Source organism: Vicia villosa, linkage group LG2 (genome assembly GCF_029867415.1).
Source record: "Vicia villosa cultivar HV-30 ecotype Madison, WI linkage group LG2, Vvil1.0, whole genome shotgun sequence".
Lineage (NCBI taxonomy): Eukaryota > Viridiplantae > Streptophyta > Magnoliopsida > Fabales > Fabaceae > Vicia > Vicia villosa.
In genome coordinates this window covers 191,004,618-191,022,552 of record NC_081181.1, presented here as the reverse complement: position 1 = coordinate 191,022,552, position 17,935 = coordinate 191,004,618, and the positions used below count along the sequence as shown (strand labels likewise).

The following is a 17,935-nucleotide window of genomic DNA, read 5'->3' as shown; positions in this document are numbered from 1 at the left end:
CACCATTTTATTTTCAAATTTTTCAAAATTCAATAAAAAAATCATTTCAATTTATTTTTAATTAATTTTGCTAAATATAAAATGTCACTCCACTTGGTTATTTTTTTGATTTAATTAAGTAACTTGACCCTTTTTTAAATCAAATTTCTTTCAAGAATCAAAACCATTCAAATAACTTGCACCATTTTTATGTTATATCATTTTTGTTTATGTTTGATTGGTTGGGTTGCATTTCATTTTTATATTATCTTGTTCATTTTATTTGCATAATATTTCCAATAGACAAATGTACCTCTATGAAGTAACCACTTCTAGGGTTTCATGAAAGCCAAACATAGATTGCATATGTTTTCTCCATCGGATCCAATTCTTGCCGTCAAGCATTGAAAGAGAATTCATAATGCCATTAATACCATTCATCTTTGCAGCGATTGATCTATGTTCCCTAGAAACATGACCACTGGCGTGAAGTTCTTGAAAATACGATCAAGAACAGTAATCAGAAGCTCTAGATACCAATTTGTTAGTGCGTGAGGCACTCTTAGTGAGGAGAGAAAGAGATAAAGTAAAAGAAATAAGAATTATATTATTGACTTGAATTGTACAAATAATGATACAAACTATGACTATTTATATACACCTAACTTATACACTAAGTAGGCTAACAAACCCTAATTAAGCTTGGGCTTAGGTTACACAACTTGGATTAGGTCTAATATCTCTAACACACATAACACTAAATCTCAAGGTGGAAGCATTAAAAACTAATCATAAAGGTCCTCTACATAAATGCAAGAGGAACCATCAATCTACCCACTAGGTTGTCCGTTAATATTTGGAAATTTCTTTATCCACCCCTCTATTTTCTTGGTGACCCCTCGTGAAAACCCCAAAATGCCTCTGTTTCGGAAATGCATTTCCGAAATGCAAAAAAATGTTGTTTTCGGAGATACATCTCCGAAAGCGCTTTTTTTTCAAAATTTGTATTATTTCGGAAATGCATTTCCGAAAACAGTATTTCAGAAGTGCATTTCCGAAATACTGCACGTTTTGCAGATTTAGCAAAACAGCCCCTCCCCCTAATTCATTTAACCTAAATCACCATCAACACTTCCTCAAAGAGATTTTTTGCAAAACCAAGTTCCGAGGCTACATCAAAGGTTGTTTCTACTTGCTCTACTACATTCAAAAGCTTCTCAATCAGAGGGTCGATGCGATCGAGTGGAAAACGATCTATCTGGGTATGGAGCCAAATATGGCTGATTTTGAGTGTCGGACGACAAATGGGCCTCATATCCGGTTCTCCATATTGAGTATTTATTATGAGCACCACTTGGTGGCGGCAGTCGAATCCGAGGATGTGGAGAACGGCCTATTTATGAAGTATCACCGTGCCTGCGCTCTCCGGTGCTGGTTTATGTTTTTGGTGAGCACTGCACTCTTTGTGTATAAGAGTGCAAGATACGTCGACGTGACATACCTCCGCTACTTCATGGACTTGACTACCGTTCACCAGTGGAACTGGGGTCAGCTATTCTGGTATACCTATACCAGAAGCTGAATGAGGCCTCCAACTGGAGGACCAGGCAGTTGACCGGATCCGCCACACTCCTGACGGTACGTTTCATTTCAATGGTTTCACATAAGTTCGTATTTATTTTTAATACATTATCGTGTTTGTGTTTCAGGGCTGGATCATCTCCTACTTCCCCCGCATCCACGGCTTCGCTATTGATCTGGCGTACGAGGACGACATGCCCAGGGCCGCCCGATACGTTCTCCAAAGGGGGAATAATGCAGTGGGACCATATCGTGGGTACCTCGACCGCACAGCTCACGATGACATCACTTGGAGGCCATTCAGCGACTACACTGTTGTTGTCGCCTTTGACATCATCACGTTATATTCTGGCTGGTTGGCATGCGGGACCAACACCATGGTGAGGTTTCTCCCTGAGCAGTGCATGCGGAAGTTTGGATTTGTGTAGATGATACCCAGGTCACCTTTTGAGGCTGCTCCCGACCAGTTACCCGAGTGCAGCTCACTGGCATATTTGCAGATTGGGAGCGTCCTGTGGTCCCGGAGGAGTATCGTCGCATGCAGGTCACCCAGGACTGGCACAGTATGGAGGGGTATGTCACATGGTTCTATCGGGTGTCACACCATCTGATGACATCCGACGCTCCCGGTGCTCCTAGGCCAGCATACGAGGAGCTCCTGGAGAACCAGCAGGCCGAGGATGACCATGCCATTGATCTCCTGCCGATCTGCCAGCGGATAGAGCTGCTTGGGCGGAACGCGTTGGACCGAGGTATCATTGATCAGGGCGGTCCAGAGGCAGTCGCCGTGGTGGAGAGGATCGTCGGTGACGCGGGACGTGCGGCGGCATATAGGAGGTAGAGGAGGTCCCAGGGATTGAGGGTTAGGCATACCCAGTAAGGGTTCGGGTTTATTTTTCTTGTATTCGGATTTTATTTCGCACACTATTACTCGTTTTGTATATATATATATATATATATATATATATATTATTTGGATTTTATTTATCATATTAGTATTTTATGTTGATATGTCGTTTATTTTGTTCGCCGTTTTCGTTTAATTAAAAATACGGGACTGTTAAGAAAAACATAAAAAAAAAATACAATTTCTGCATAATTCGGAAGTGTATTTCCGAAACCCCCCAAAATGTGAAAAAAGGTGTTTTCGGAAGTGCATCTCCGAAAATACCCCCATTTAGTGTTTTCAGAAGTGCCCTTCCGAAGTCTGAGAAAATTTAGAAAAAAAAATACTTCAGAGATGTATCTCCGAAGTAGGGGCAAGTTGGGGTTTTCGTTGGGTCACCCCATAGGGAGGTGGATAAAGAAATTTTCTAAGATTTTTATGTTGAAGCCTATGACTCTGATTACTCAAGTTCTGAATTGATACTCGAAGCAACTTAATTTCATAGACATTTACGTTAACAATAGAAATGAGAACTCTCCAAATATATGGGCTTTGTGGAATACTTATTGACATTGCAAGATCGTCTACACTTAAGATCAATATTGGTTTCCAACATTGGTTTATTGTTGATTGCAGGGGAGAAGGGAAGGAGCGTGCGGGGGGGATTTGTTGCTTGTGGAATAATGTTGTCCAGACCAATATTACTACACACTCTCAGAACCATATTGGAGGGGAGTGTTGTATTGATGGTGAGGAGGAAGTGTGGAATTTCGCAGGAGTTTATGGATTCCCGTATGAACACCAAAAGAGGGATACTTGGAGGCTGGTGGAGAATATTTACCAGGAGCTAGGGGACTGTCTTTTGTGCGTAGGAGATTTTAATGATGTGATTCAGGATAATGAGAAAAAAAGGGGGAAATAAAAGATCCTTGACTCAATTCAGTTGGAGCAGAAACACTATGGACTCGTGTGGGCTTAAAGACCTGGGCTTCTCTGGCTATCCGTTTACATGGTCAAATGGTAGAAGGAATGATGAGAACATACAATGTAGGCTTGACAGGGGCTTGGCTACTTCATCTTTCCTGGATCTCTTTCCAGCTACCCGTGTTGCTCACCTTCACCGACATGGGTCTGATCATGCTGTCCTGAGAATAGAAATTGAGCAGGAGAAGAGAAAGAATAGAACGAGCCATCTATTCAGGTTTGAAGAAGTTTGGTCCAAGGACTCCAGATGCGAACCACTCATAAGGCAGATATGGTCAAGTAATCCGGTGGATTTTACGCAAAAAACTAAAGCTATCTGAAGTCTCCAACAGACCTTTAAAGAGTATCGGGCTGGGAGTGTGGCTAAGGAGATAAAAAGAATCGAAGCCTCTTTGGAAGAGGAAAGTAGGTGGTTTGAGGAAAGCAATTAGATCCGCAAATACAGAGCCTTAGAACAACAAAGAGCCAAATTGCTTAGGATTGAGGAAACTTTGTGGCGTCAGCAGAGTCGTGCAGTGTGGTTGATGGATGGGGATCGAAACACAAAATTTTTTCACCGCAAAGCTGACCAGAGAAGGAAGACAAACACCATTAAAAAATTGAAGGATGATAGGGGTATATGGTGGAGAGGCCATAGTCACTTTGAACGCATTCTCGTTGGTTATTTCTCTAGTATTTTTGCCACGTCTAATCCTGAGCATATCACGGAAGTGTGTAGCAATATACGGCATAGGTTGACGGATGGTCAGAAAGAGTGTTGTGGGGAATCGTTCTCGGAGGAAGAGGTGAAGGCATCTATCTTCCAAATGCACCCCTCAAAAGCCCCTGGCCTAGATGGACTCCCTGCGTTGTTCTATCAGAAATACTGGAATGTAGTGGGGGTTGATGTTATTAAGCTGGCCCTTGCAGTTCTCAACCAGCAGCGGGATCCCTCTGACATAAATTCAACTTTTATAGCCCTCATCCCCAAGGTAAAGACTCCTGGCAGGCCCCAAGATTTTAGACCCATTAGTCTTTGCAATGTCATCATGAAAGTGGTTACGAAGACTATTGCAAACCGGCTGGAAGGAATGCTGCCTGACATCATTAGCGAAGAGCAAAGTGCCTTTGTCAAAGGACGTTTGATCACAGATAATGCCCTGATTGCCATGGATTGCTTCCATTGGATGAAAAACAAGAAATACGGGAAGAAAGGAACCATGGCTTTAAAACTGGATATGTCCAAAGCATACGACCGCCTGGAGTGGAACTTTGTTGTTGGTACTTTGGAAGCCTTGGAATTCCCCCAAAGTTTCATTGATCTGATTCGTAGATGCATTTCCACGGTCTCGTACAGAATCCTCATAAATGGCCAGCCAAGCAGAAGTTTTTCCCCTAACCGGGGCCTCCGTCAAGGGGACCCCCTTTCACCTTACCTCTTTATTATTTGTGCAGATGTCTTATCAGGTATGATCAAGCAAGCGGTGTGCTCGTCGGAGATTCATGGCGTGAAAGTTGCAAGGAAAGCGCCAACAATTTCTCACCTTTTCTTTGCAGATGGCAGTCTCCTTTTTTCCAGGGCAAATGAACGGGAAGCGGGTAGAATTCAGAATATTCTCACAGTTTATCAAGCTGCATCAGGCCAAGTTGTAAATTACGACAAATCCGAAGTTTCCTTTAGTGGCAACGTGGACCTGAACAACAGGGAGGCAATTAGGAACAAGCTTGGTTTTCAAACTGTAAGCAACCATCTGAAATATCTGGGACTGCCTGTGATTCTTGGTAGAAAGAAAAAAGAAGTTTTCTCATTAGTGGTCGAGCGTGTTTGGAAAAAAGTCAAAGGCTGGAAGGAAGGCTTTCTCTCAAAGGCTGGCAAAGAGGTTTTGATCAAGGCAGTAGCACAATCCATCCCCACATACATCATGAGTTGCTACAAAATCCCGGAGAGCGTTTGCAAAGAAATTGAGACTATGCTGGCTAGATTCTGGTGGGATACAAAAGAGGGAGTAAGGAAGATCCACTGGATGTCATGGGAGAGGATGGCTCAAGGGAAGTCTTTTGACGATATGGGATTTAGGGGAATTAGCGATTTCAACACAAGTCTATTGGGCAAATAATTCTGGAGGCTGCTGCAGTGTGATGGATCCTTGTTTGAGAGGTTCTACAAAGGGAGATATTACCCTAGATGCCATATTACAGAAGCTCCGTTGGGTTTTAGACCTAGCTATGCTTGGCGTAGCATGCTCAGTGCAAAGGAGATTGTTCTAAAAGGATCAAGGTGGAGAATTGGTAACAGAGAGAGCGTTCGGATTAGAGAAGATAATTGGATCCCATCAATTCCGGGTTTCAAACCGCTCACTGTCAATCCTCATGTTGAGGCGGAAGCAAAGGTAAGCTCCCTAATTAATAAAGAACTGGCCATCTGGAACTTGGAGGCTCTCGATGAAACTTTTGCAGGTGGAGATTCAACTCATGTAGCCAGCATCCCTCTTTCGAGTAGTTTGCCGGAGGATAAATTAATTTGGAACTTTGAGAGAGATGGAGAATTCTCAGTCAAAACAGCATACCATATGATTGGGAGTAGCAAGCAAAATTTGAAACCGGGGCCATCGCATACAATGGACTCTTTTCTGTCGAAGCAATTGTGGAAAGCGCCAATCCTCGAGAGAACAAAGCACTTTATTTGGAGGCTGCTTAAGAACATTATGCCTACTCAAAGCAATCTAGCAAAAAAAGGCATCTCACTGGATGTTACTTGCCCATTGTGTCAATCCCATGTAGAAGATTCATCTCATCTATTTCTGCAGTGTCATGTCTCCAAGGCAATTTTCTTTTCTTCTCCCTTAGGAATTAGAATCCCTATGACAGATGACATTGGTGAGTGGTTGACTGGTGTATTCAAGAGTAAGGATTATTTCCTGTGTCAAGTTGTTTGTATTGGTCTCTGGAAGATCTGGCAGGCCAGAAATGAGCTGGTACATAATCACAAGAAGGTGAAACCGCATTGGATAGCGCAAGACATATGGTATGCTTGCAGTGAGGTGTCGGGACAGCGGAAAAAAGGAACTATGCAGATGGGAGACTCACAACAGATGAGTTTTTGTTCCAGCCATTGAACGGTTCAATCTGACGCAGGGTGTTTTGCCGATGGAACAGTGTCCTTAGGCTGTATCATCAAAGATCCGTGTGGCATGGTTTATGTGGCGACTTGCAAAAGTTTTCCAAGCGTAACAGATATTCTCTCAGCTGAACTGCAAGGAATCCTATGGGCTATGCACTTAGCAAAGGATTTCAAACTAACCAATGTTGTCTTCCAGTCGGACGCGATGGTGCTAGTAGACTGCATAAATGGCCAAGATTTTCTCGCAGCTTTGGACCCGTTGATTTGTGATTGTAAAACTTTGTTATGTACTTTTAATTCTGCTACTATTATGTATGTTAATAGATCCTTGAATACTGATGTCCACCAGATGGTGGGAATTGGCAAGATTGTTGGATCCAGAACCTGGTCTAGTTTAATTCCTTGTATGGAGGATGTTGTATCCCCTTTGGCTGTTTCAGCCGTTTGCTAATATATCAGTTATGTTTCGCATAAAAAAAAAATCAATGTATAGTGATGGAGTTTAATCATAACCATTTTGTGCTTTATCAAGCAGCTAATTTTACAAAGAAAGTAACATGTGTCCAGATAACCTTTGCTAATTAAGGTCTTGGGATTTTAAATTTATAGTGGTGGGATATGTTACCAGTGTTCATTAGGGAGGTGTTTTCAAGAAAATGTGGGATTTTGCCGAATTTCAAATTTGTTTGACTTTGAATTTCAAGAATTTGAGATATTGCAATTTGGTTCAGGTTTCTTCTTTTTTTTGGTTTGGCTTATTATGTTTTTAGATCCGATCTAGTTTTTTAGATGTAAATATTTTGTATTTCTATATTAGTTGCATTTTATTTGTTAAGCAAACCAATTATTATAAGTCAACTACCTAACTAAGATTATAATATACCTATTAACACCCTTAATTGCCCTTTTGCTTTTTAAATTTTGCACTAAACTTTGCCCATTTTAGTAATTTGCTAAATCAAACTTTAAATGGACCAATCATATCTATCCATTATTCCAAGTGGCACCCCATTCTCAATTTTGCTTTTGTTTTTTTCATAACAACAAATTAACCATTGTGTAATAGTTGATATCTTGATTTAGGTTTTTACACGGTAGACAAGACCAAACCCAATTTCAATATTTCCCTCTCATTCTCTTTTTCAAATTCATTTAGCTTCCTCCTTCTCTCTCCACACTAAGCCTCCGATATTCCCTTCTCTCTTCTTAGCATTCCACAGGTAAAGGCGCCTAAATCAATGTTTCTTCCTTGTCTCTCCTTCATCATGTTTTGTTGTTATGTTTTCTTCATCTTCATACTTCGGTTCTTCATCATTTTTGTGACATTTTGTTTTTGCATTTTCATGGGTTATACCAAAATGGGTTTTTTCACTATCTTCCCAAATATTGTGTAACATTATAGTTTCATACATCTATGATTTGTGATTTGTAGCTTTAAAGTTTTGATTTTCATGGGTTACATTTGTGATTTGTATACTGATTATAATATTTTACTGATATATTGATGTTTATGAAGATACTTAAAGATATGATTTTATAAAGTAGTATTTTTTATAGTGATCTTTTTCTGATTTTGATGAATTTTGTTAAAGTTGTGATTTTTATACTGATCTTTTATCTGATTTTCTGATTTTTTAATTTTTAGACTGATTTTAATCTTTACTAATATAGTGATGTTTATAAAGATTATAAAAGATCTGATATAGTGATTTTTATACTGATCTTTTTTGTTATTTCGCTAAAGTATCTTAAAGTTGAGATTCTTATAACTTTGCTAATTGATGTTTGTGTTGTTCATGCTGGTTGATGTTTTGATTTTATTTTTACAAATTTGGTGTACTGATGTTCAAAACACATACAGTTATTGTGAGTTTTGATTCTTAAAGATTTGATTTTTATAAAGTAGTTATTTTTATGAATATCTAAACAAGTGGTTTATGTTTCAGATTTTTGAGCAACCAAGTCTAGACAACCTATTATGATTTGCGACTTAAAACCCGAACAAAATGTTTGGAAGATAGCTATTTGTGTCGATGTATGGGACGTCAAGGGACACAAAGGCCAGCAGCATGTTGAAGCTATTATTCAAGATGCAAAGGTTGTGTTTTATGTTTATATCATATGATTTATCATCTTCCATTTCCATTATTTATACGTTGTTCAATTTTTTTCTACTACAGACTGATCAAATCTATGTTGTAACCCGCTCCCGTGACTTTGATGTTTGGAAGAAGACCTTGCAGGAAATGCAAACCTACATGATTGGATTTTATAATTTCTGGAATGTTGCTTATATTGTGTAAAAAATTTATTATTATTTTGCTCTGACCATTACAGATTTTTGGAGGGTAATCATGATCACACTCCTTCCCAATCATTATCTCTCAACTCATGTTCCTAGGGAGGTTTCGACGACAGGGTTTTCTCCTTCACAAAGGATGTCAAAAGCATTGCGGATATGATCACTCTAACTGAAGTAAGTCCATTCATCTTTGAATTTGTTTAAGACCTGTTTATTTCACAACTCGGTAAATCAGAACCCCGCTTGATTAGAACCCCTCTATTCATTCTTAATACAGGATTCAGGAATCACATGTTGAATGTTGTTAGAGGGTTCTCAATATCAAATTAAAATGGATTGTTCATACATTCATGCTTTGCTCACTGCCAATCTGAGAGACCAGACACATGGTTTGTTGACAACTCTCCTGTCATTGGAAACAAGGTGACTCTCACATATGCCTATGCAGTTTTTGTTAAAATATTCAAGTTTTAGCGTTACGCAGAAGTGGTGATTCAAGTTTAAGATCTTATTATTTTTGTGTCTTATCTCTAACCGATATGCATTGGAAATATGTAGGCAATTGCTCTGGCCGTGGGAGACTGGTATTTTGACCGAGCTGGTGTTAAGGACATAGATTGTCCTTACCCTTGTGAGAACACATGCCACCATTAGTATAATGTATGTATAACCAACGTGTTCCTAACTTTGATTGGAGGTTTACCTTTTTCTTTACCTTTTTTTGTATTCTATACAAGTTATAGCTTCTATTTTCTTTGTTCAGAACCTAAAAGATGATGTTGGAGCAGCAGAGGAACAACAAAAAGAAGCTGAAGTCGAACCAAAGGCTCTTCGAACATTGACATGGAGAATGATTTTGACCCAAGAATAAATGGTCTGTATTTTTTTAATGTCTCAATTATATTTTTATATCTTTATAGCTTACAAAGATATGAGAAGCATATTTTGCACTTGTCTGTTCATCTATTACCACTTTCAAATGAGTGCATATAATTCTTGTGGTGTGTTATTTCCATGCTTTTAAGGCATATGTGCATATATAACACAACCCGAGCATGAAAATTTTTCCACTTCAATGCATCAGTAACAAATCTGACATATCAGATTAAATCTTTCTTCATCAGATAATAACTACTACAAACATATTCAACTCTTGCTGCGATATTTCGATACATAATATATTCTTGCTGAAATAAACAACTAATTCAAAGATAAATCATGATTGCTTCATATTTTCAATACAACATATATTCTTGCTTTAAACATATTTCGTGTCTCTTTTACTAAACATATACTACTTGCAGTGAAAGCAATTATAGGAAATCAGTCTTCCTGCCAAAGCAATTATAGGAAGCAAGCACTTCATTGAAAGCAAAGATGTAGTATCATTTGTGTTTTTATTTTGAAATATGGTGTTGGTTATTCCCTAAGTTGTGAAGAGTGTGATAAACATGATGCTCATTAGTGGAAAAGCCATAAAATTTGTGTGTTGGATTCTTTGACAGTCAAAAGAAAAAGCTTATAGAATCCAATGGAATTGGATCTCAATCTAATATGTAAAATCATTTTCCTACTATTTAAATGTCTAAATTCCTTTTGTCTGACTTATTAAATTATTTAGACTTAACCAATTTAGAGCTTAGATTAATAGCTCCACTTCACAAGTTTGCTTGGAGCATAGATTAGTATTTAGTTTCGTTGTATCTTTATATGATAATGGTCAAAAAGAACTTTAAAATTAGAAAACATAAATCTAAAAGAAAATACAGCCAATCAGCCTATGAATACTTACTTATATAATTTAGTAATACATTTATTTAATGATTCCATTCTAATACAATTCATCGGATGCAACATATTTAATTTAGTAATACATTTATATAATGACCTCATGTATATTTTAAGAATTAAAAGGTTTTTAATCTTTTAATGGTTGAAGTAATTTCAATTGAATCTAATCAACAAATAAGTTATAAAACAATTGAAACTCTTTTAATAGGAGTTGGGCTACATGAATTACATGTAGCGCTAAAGGAATCAAGTTCTTTAGACATTAATTCATTTTATTAAGATATTCATTATTTTTACGGGTCACTATTACCATAATATCTTTCTTATGTGAATTTTATCATTGAAATTCACTACTTTCACGGGTCGCTATCACCATAATACCTAATTTAACATTTTCAACTTCTTGCCTATTGCATTTCCATTTTTTTTTAAAATAGCTACTATATATAATTTCATTACATCTATATTATCTATATTTTGTTTTATGAATCTTAATTTAACATTTCTCATTCAAATTTTTAATTTTTTTTTGCGTTTGTAATACATTATTCATCTTAAGATTTGATTTACCCGTGCGGACGCACGGGTCTTCTACTAGTTTAAAGAATAAAATAGTTATTTCCCTATTGTTAATGAAGCTTGAAAACAAGTTTCGCTAGTAATTTTGGAATCTATAACATAGAAGGGTAAACTTGCCAAAAGAAAGTTAGGTACAATTTGTGGTTCAAATACGTTAACTTCCCGGTTCAAAATTAGGTGCAATTTGTGGTAAAATTTGCTCGACTATGATATGAATGCAACTTGAGTTTTATTTGGATTGTAGATATAATTTTGAATAGTAACTCTCTAGAAAGAAAAACATTCAATTGAGTTAAATTATATATGTTTTACGAACTGTAATGAACCATATATTCTCAAAAGTTTCGAATAATTTGTATAAAAAATCTTATGATTTTCAATTTGAAAAGAAACTAGAGCACTTTTATAGCATGTTCAATTATTATTTTTATTTTTTTTCTTTCAAATTTTAGTTTAAATTCTATACATTACTATCAAATGTCTCTACAATGGAATCATACTTATACACAATTCAGTTTAATGATAAAAATATTAAATTTGAGACGATACCTTAAATAAAAATATAGTTAATTTTAAATTTGTTGGTGATTTGATTTAAAATTAAAATTAAAATTAAGTTTAAATTGTAATAATAAAATATTTTAAATAACGCGTGTTTTATTATTCTATAACTCAATTTGTCACATAAGATAAAACGTGTTCAATACAAAGAATAGCTATAAATATCTTAGTCTATAAAACTTGTTTAATTGCTCTTACTAAAAGAGTTAATGGGTTATTTCCTTTTTTTTATTGACAAAATTATGGGTTCTTTATTTTACTTTATTTTTGTACCATTGAGTATAGCGTACGCCTCACTTATGATACTTTACAATTAAGAAACTAAGTGCATATTTCTTTTTACGTTAGATTCATTAAAACGTGCATATATCACGTTGCTTTAACTTCTAGCTTTTGAAAAATCACATTAAAACAACATTGAAATCTAGAATGGCGGATCCGGATATTACACATTGACGAGGCTAAACATTAAAGAAACTATCGTTTATTTTTTTAAAATAAGTTAAAATAATATTACTGATAATTGTTCTAAGAGCATCTCTTTTTATAAAAGTTACTAGAAGATAATGTAACCATCAATCACTCATTTGGTTACATAGTTGATTCTTTACATTCTTATAGTTGAAAAAACACGTTTCTCGTTTGTAGTTGTTATGCCAAGACTAAACCTAACTTGAGAAATATTTTTATTTGAAAAAACACGTTTCCCGCTTGCAGTTGATTCTTTCGAAAAAAGTTGATTTATTTATTTTCTAAAAAATTAACTTTTTTATTTTTCGACAAAAATCAGCATTTTTATTTCTGAAAAAAAATTGATTTTTCTCATTTTCATGAAAAACCGACTTTTTTATTTTTGAAAAAAATCCGATTTTTCTTATTTTTGAAAAAATCGATTTTATTTTATTTTTGAAAAAAATCAACTTTTTTTAATTTTGGGAAAAGTCGATATATTTGTTTTCGAAAAATATTGACTTTTTATTTATTTTTTTGAAATCGATATTTTGATTTTTGAAAAAAATCGACTTTTCTTATTTTCAGGAAAAAATTGACTTTTTTTTTTCGAAAAAAAATCAATTTTTTTGGGATAAAAATCGACGTTTTTATTTTTGGAAAAAATTTACTTTTTTTATTTTTTGTACAAAATTGACTTTTCATATATTCGAAAAAAATCGAATTTTGTATTTTACAAAAAAAATTGACTTTTTAATTTTTTTGGAAAAAATGTTTTCTTTAATAAAAAATTATTTTCAGAAAAAAATCGACTTTTTTATTTTTTTTCAAAAAAATCCACTATTTTAATTTGAAAAGGAGCAATGGTATATAGCACGAGAAGATTTTTCGTGTCATTTGCACCAACATGTTTAGGTTAGAAATTTTGCACTCATAATTGTGATTATAATATTTAGTTTATACTACAGTAAAATAAATATAAATATAGGCTAAACCACTTGGAGAAAAATCTCATCATTGTTCAATTTATAAACAAAAGCACTACAACTACAAAATATATTATTTTTTATATCACCGACATTTTTTTTCTTCATCAAACAACACATCGAAACCAATTAACAATTCATTTGCATAAAATGTGCGAAAATTCTTTGCATTTTCCTTACAAAATTCTCCTTTTTAAAAAAAAAAAAATAAAGTCAATTTTTTATTTTGTATAAAAAATATATTATTTTAAAATATTTTTTGTAATTTTCAAAAAATTATTTTTTTAAATACTTAATTGTAAAAGAACTAAAGTATTTTATTTCAAATAAATCTCATTTTTAACCCCTTACTTAGGCCCCTTAAAAAACAAAAATATGAAGGGTTTAAGCCAAGAAATTAGAAAAAAATTTACGCACTCATATAGGGTGTAAAATACCCCTAATATTTTTGAAATGCCTTTCGAATATGCATATCTGAAGGCACGTTTTTACTGATTTTGGAAATGTATATCCGAAATAACCCATATCAACTATTTCAGAGATGCATATCCGAAATCACCATTTATCCATTTAAACGTTGGATTTAATATGTCAGGTGTTTTTTCAAAAATGCATATCCGAAAAAACCCTTCATATACTTTTTTCCTCTTTGACTATTTCATTCATTTTCTTCCAAACAAAACACAAACCCTCTCCAAAACCTCAACCAATTTCAATCATTTTTTTTGTCTCCAATCCAAGTTTCATGTGGTTCATCATATCAAGAAGAGCATAGAAAGCTACAATTTGAGGTAAATGCATCTCTCATTTTACTGCATTGATTCTGATTTGTTGAAGAAGAAACAGCGTCAGCTCGGAAATGTACTTCAGAAATCCACCAAACTTATTTTGAAAATGCATTTCCGAAATAAGGTCTATTACAGAATTCAAAAAACAATTTTGATAGAATGTTTATTTTGTGCATACGTTATGTATGGCGCATCCCGACAACATTGTCAGAGATGAGTTAGAAGTTTCGGAAGAGGTCAACGTAGATGCTAAGTCTAAAGAGCCGATTAACGATGTTAAAACAATTTTCGTTGCGGTGGATGTTCGACCATAATTTACAAATGAAATGGCTTTCACTTGTCGTGAACATTTGCTATAGTGGGTCCGAAGTGAAGCAAGTAAACTTGGATTTGGCGTTGTGATAGCAAGGTCCGACAACGACACTAGTAGAAGGCAAGCATTTGTTGTGATGAGATGCGAGAGGGATGGGAAGTATGTTCCAACAAATCGGAAGTTAAAACATGATGACACGGGACTGATAAAGTATGCATGTCCATTTAAGTTGTGTGTATCTTGTAGGGTTGATGGTTTGTGGCATTTTAGCGTCATCTCCGGAATTCATAATCACGCATTGAAGACCAAGCTACACGGCCATCCAATTGTGTGTCGGCTAAATCGCGAAGAGAAGGATTCTATTTCAGAATTATCGATAATCAAAGTTGCGCCGAGAAACATACATGCCGATTTGAAGCGAAAAATACCAGATAGTGTTTTAAATATCAAGCAGGTATACAATGAACGTTACAATCTTAGCACTGCGAAAATACGTTTTAAGTTTCAGAGCTTGTGAGGAAAAAGTTAATGTTCGTGACATATTTTGGACTCATCTCGAAAGTATCAACTTGTTCAACACATTTCCAAACGTCCTTATAATGGATTCACTTTTTTGTAATGTGAGAAAGAAAATAACTTTACATGGGCTTTGGGAATATGTAAGACTTTGTTGGTTGATCAAAATAATATGCCTAGTGTCATCTTTGTTAGATTTTCAGAGACATTTTTTCCACTTCATAGTCGCCCACTTTTAGACGCGTCTGGCCGCATCATTTGTATCGGGCATCTAAGATTGCACCACTTTGTACGAGTCTTTTTTGAAACCGGAGTGTCCTATTTCAGCCACGTCGTGTGAGTGGACGGCGCATCATACAAAAGAGGCGGACACTTGGCCGAATCTTTTTTTGAAAGAATGGTGGAGTTCGAAGAAATGATGAAGCAAGAGAGGGAAGAAAATAGAGAGAAGTCGAGGAATTTACCGGTTTTAGAATTAAGTGGCGAGGGTTCGTTCGGCGCATTCTAGATTATACCAGATCATTTTTTTGTATGTATTGACCGGGTGTGTGACATTTTTTTGTATGTATTGTCGTGACGAATGTAAAACCAAATTGATTCAATACATATATAATATATCTATATTTAATGTTGTCAAGGTTTATCCTATTCCGATTTAATTGTTTTAATTGGTTTGAGGCTAGAATTGGACAAAACAGAATGTTGTCTTTCTGTTTTTGCATAATTCGGAAGTGCATTTCTAAAATTTAATGCTTCAGGGCTTATTTCGAAAATGCATTTCCGAAACATCCTCTGATAGCAGGATAAGATTTCTTGCGTCCATATTACTCCAAAAAGTCTATAAATAATGCTTCTATACATTTTCATCAACATCTCAAGCCATAATCACAAATGACTCAAACCTACCCCCACCTTGCTTTTGTCTACTTCAGCAGTGGTTACCCGATGTCGCTTCAATTTAGATTATCACGCGACACGCCGTTCACGGAGTTGATTTCGACTCTGAACTCTCTTTTGCATTATCCAGAAAATCGGAAGATGGTTAAGCTTCGATACCGTTTACCTTCACTGGACGCTGAAGAAAATGTCAAGTTCACCCCTTTTGAGCTCAAGAACGACGACGATTTAAAGGTTATATGGACAACTTTTGAACGATACTCTTCGAAGGATCCGATCGAGTTGGATGCGAAACTTCAAAGATCGGGAGAAGACGTTATCAAAATGTTGTGCCGTCCCCAACTACTTGTGTTTAACAATATGCAACTTTAATTTTATGTTGAACTATCTTTGTAATTTCGATTATTTATGATAAATGGATGCTTTATTGCTCTGTTTTGTGTTCTGCATCAGACATTATTCTGGATATACATCTCCGTATACTTTTTTTTTCTAAAAATGAAGTTATTTCGGAAGTGCACATCCGAAGTCACCTTATTTTTTAAAAAAAAATGTGTCTTCGGATATGCACATCTGAAATCACTTTTTTTTTTAAGAAAAAAGTGCATTCGAATGTGCACTTCCAAAATATAAGAGTATTTTAAGAATTTTACCGCGGATTTGTAAGAAAGTATATGGATGTAAAAGAAATTACCAGAAATTATTCATTATGTATGGAGCGTAAAATAAGAAGTTCATTTAAAGGACCTAAATGTTAGAACTTTATCATTTAGAAATTTTATAACATCTCTATAAATATCACCTCCTCTCCATTTACGTGGAACCAAACACACTTTAAACATAATTTTAATGATCAATTTTATGAGAGCATTGACCAAACCACGACTGTTGTTGACTACCACTTTTCCTCCTTTATTGCGATTATTCACAATTAAAAATAATTTTTAAAATTTAGATTAATCAATTTGAAGTAAACGGGCATCTTCAGTTCATATGTTTTTATTTTTTCTTCACTTTGATTTATTATTTCTTTCTATCTCTCTCTCACCGTCTTAATCCTCACAGCTAAGCAATTTTGCAACAACTTGCAATTAACCTCTATGTGTATAAGGACGCAACTTATTCAAATCATCATCATTATCATTATCATTATCATTATCATCATAAGTGCAAATTAACTACATCAAATTCAATTCCGTGGCTTCAACCTTTTCTTAATTTTATTTCTCATATTTCTTAGCTGCAACCACTTATAATCTGTTTAATTAAAATTTTTATTTTATTATTTACTATTATATTTAAAAATATTTTTCTATTTTAATTTTTTTTATTTGTCAACTATTATATTTATTACAATTTTTATTTTTATTTTTATTCCTCAGTTAATATACGTGGGACTTCAATTGTGACATTAGCCGTGTATAGGGATGACATCGGATATCGTCGGGTGCGTTCATATTATCTAAATCTGCACTTGAAATCACCACCTGAACCCGAACTCAAATTTATGTTGGAAAAATCAATTTCAATCAAATGGTTCGAGGCTAAATCGTGAACGAAATCACTTTTCTTATAAGTATTTCAAGCACTCTCGATATGTCTTAGAGTTGGAACGCATGAATACCCAGGATAATTTAGCCTTTTATCGAGTTTGCGTAAGATCGACGAAAACTCGGATGTAGCGAAGATTGTCTGGAATTTTAGTGAATATGATAGGCTTGTTAGATATATAATTTTGTTGTTAATTTATGAATCCAGAATGAGGTTTATATAGGCCACTTTAATATTGTTTCATAAGGTAGCGACCCTTGACGAAACAATTCCTTTTTCCAAAAGTTACAATGTTTGGCCTATTGCAACATTTACCAAGAGTTACATGTTTTCATTCTGCAACACTTCACGATGTGTTGTCTATTTCAGATTCAAACTACAAACAACTTATTGCAACACTTCACAAAGTGTTGCCTATTTTCATATTCAAAATTCAAACTTCACATAGATATTTTCTTGTCATTTTGGAACACCCCCATGGTGATTAAATATTATTAAATATTAATAATTTCCAACAATCCCCCACTTGTTCTAATAATGACAAGATCAATTCCAGAAAAAGGGAAACAAAGAATATTATTACAATTAAGTATCTTTCGATTTTAAACTTAATCTTAGTAAGGATAACGAAAAGTCTAATCGGAATATTAGGTAGCAATGCTTTTAAACCA

At 35.0% G+C, this 17,935-nt stretch overlaps 1 protein-coding gene and 1 long non-coding RNA gene across 2 annotated transcripts; both read left to right on the top strand.

Moving 5' to 3' along the window:
• Positions 1-7,620: 7,620 nt before the first annotated feature.
• Positions 7,621-10,380, top strand: LOC131647747 (uncharacterized). Its single transcript, XR_009297930.1, has 7 exons — positions 7,621-7,750; positions 8,477-8,628; positions 8,711-9,006; positions 9,110-9,255; positions 9,391-9,492; positions 9,596-9,706; positions 10,137-10,380. It is a non-coding gene; the product is annotated as an uncharacterized LOC131647747 (long non-coding RNA).
• Positions 10,381-14,172: 3,792 nt separating this feature from the next.
• LOC131650959 (uncharacterized) lies at positions 14,173-14,817 on the top strand. The gene is made up of 3 exons (XM_058920652.1): positions 14,173-14,289; positions 14,347-14,459; positions 14,547-14,817. Exons 1-3 carry the CDS (start codon positions 14,173-14,175, stop codon positions 14,815-14,817), a joined length of 501 nt encoding a protein of 166 aa, XP_058776635.1.
• The last annotated feature ends 3,118 nt before the right edge of the window (positions 14,818-17,935 follow it).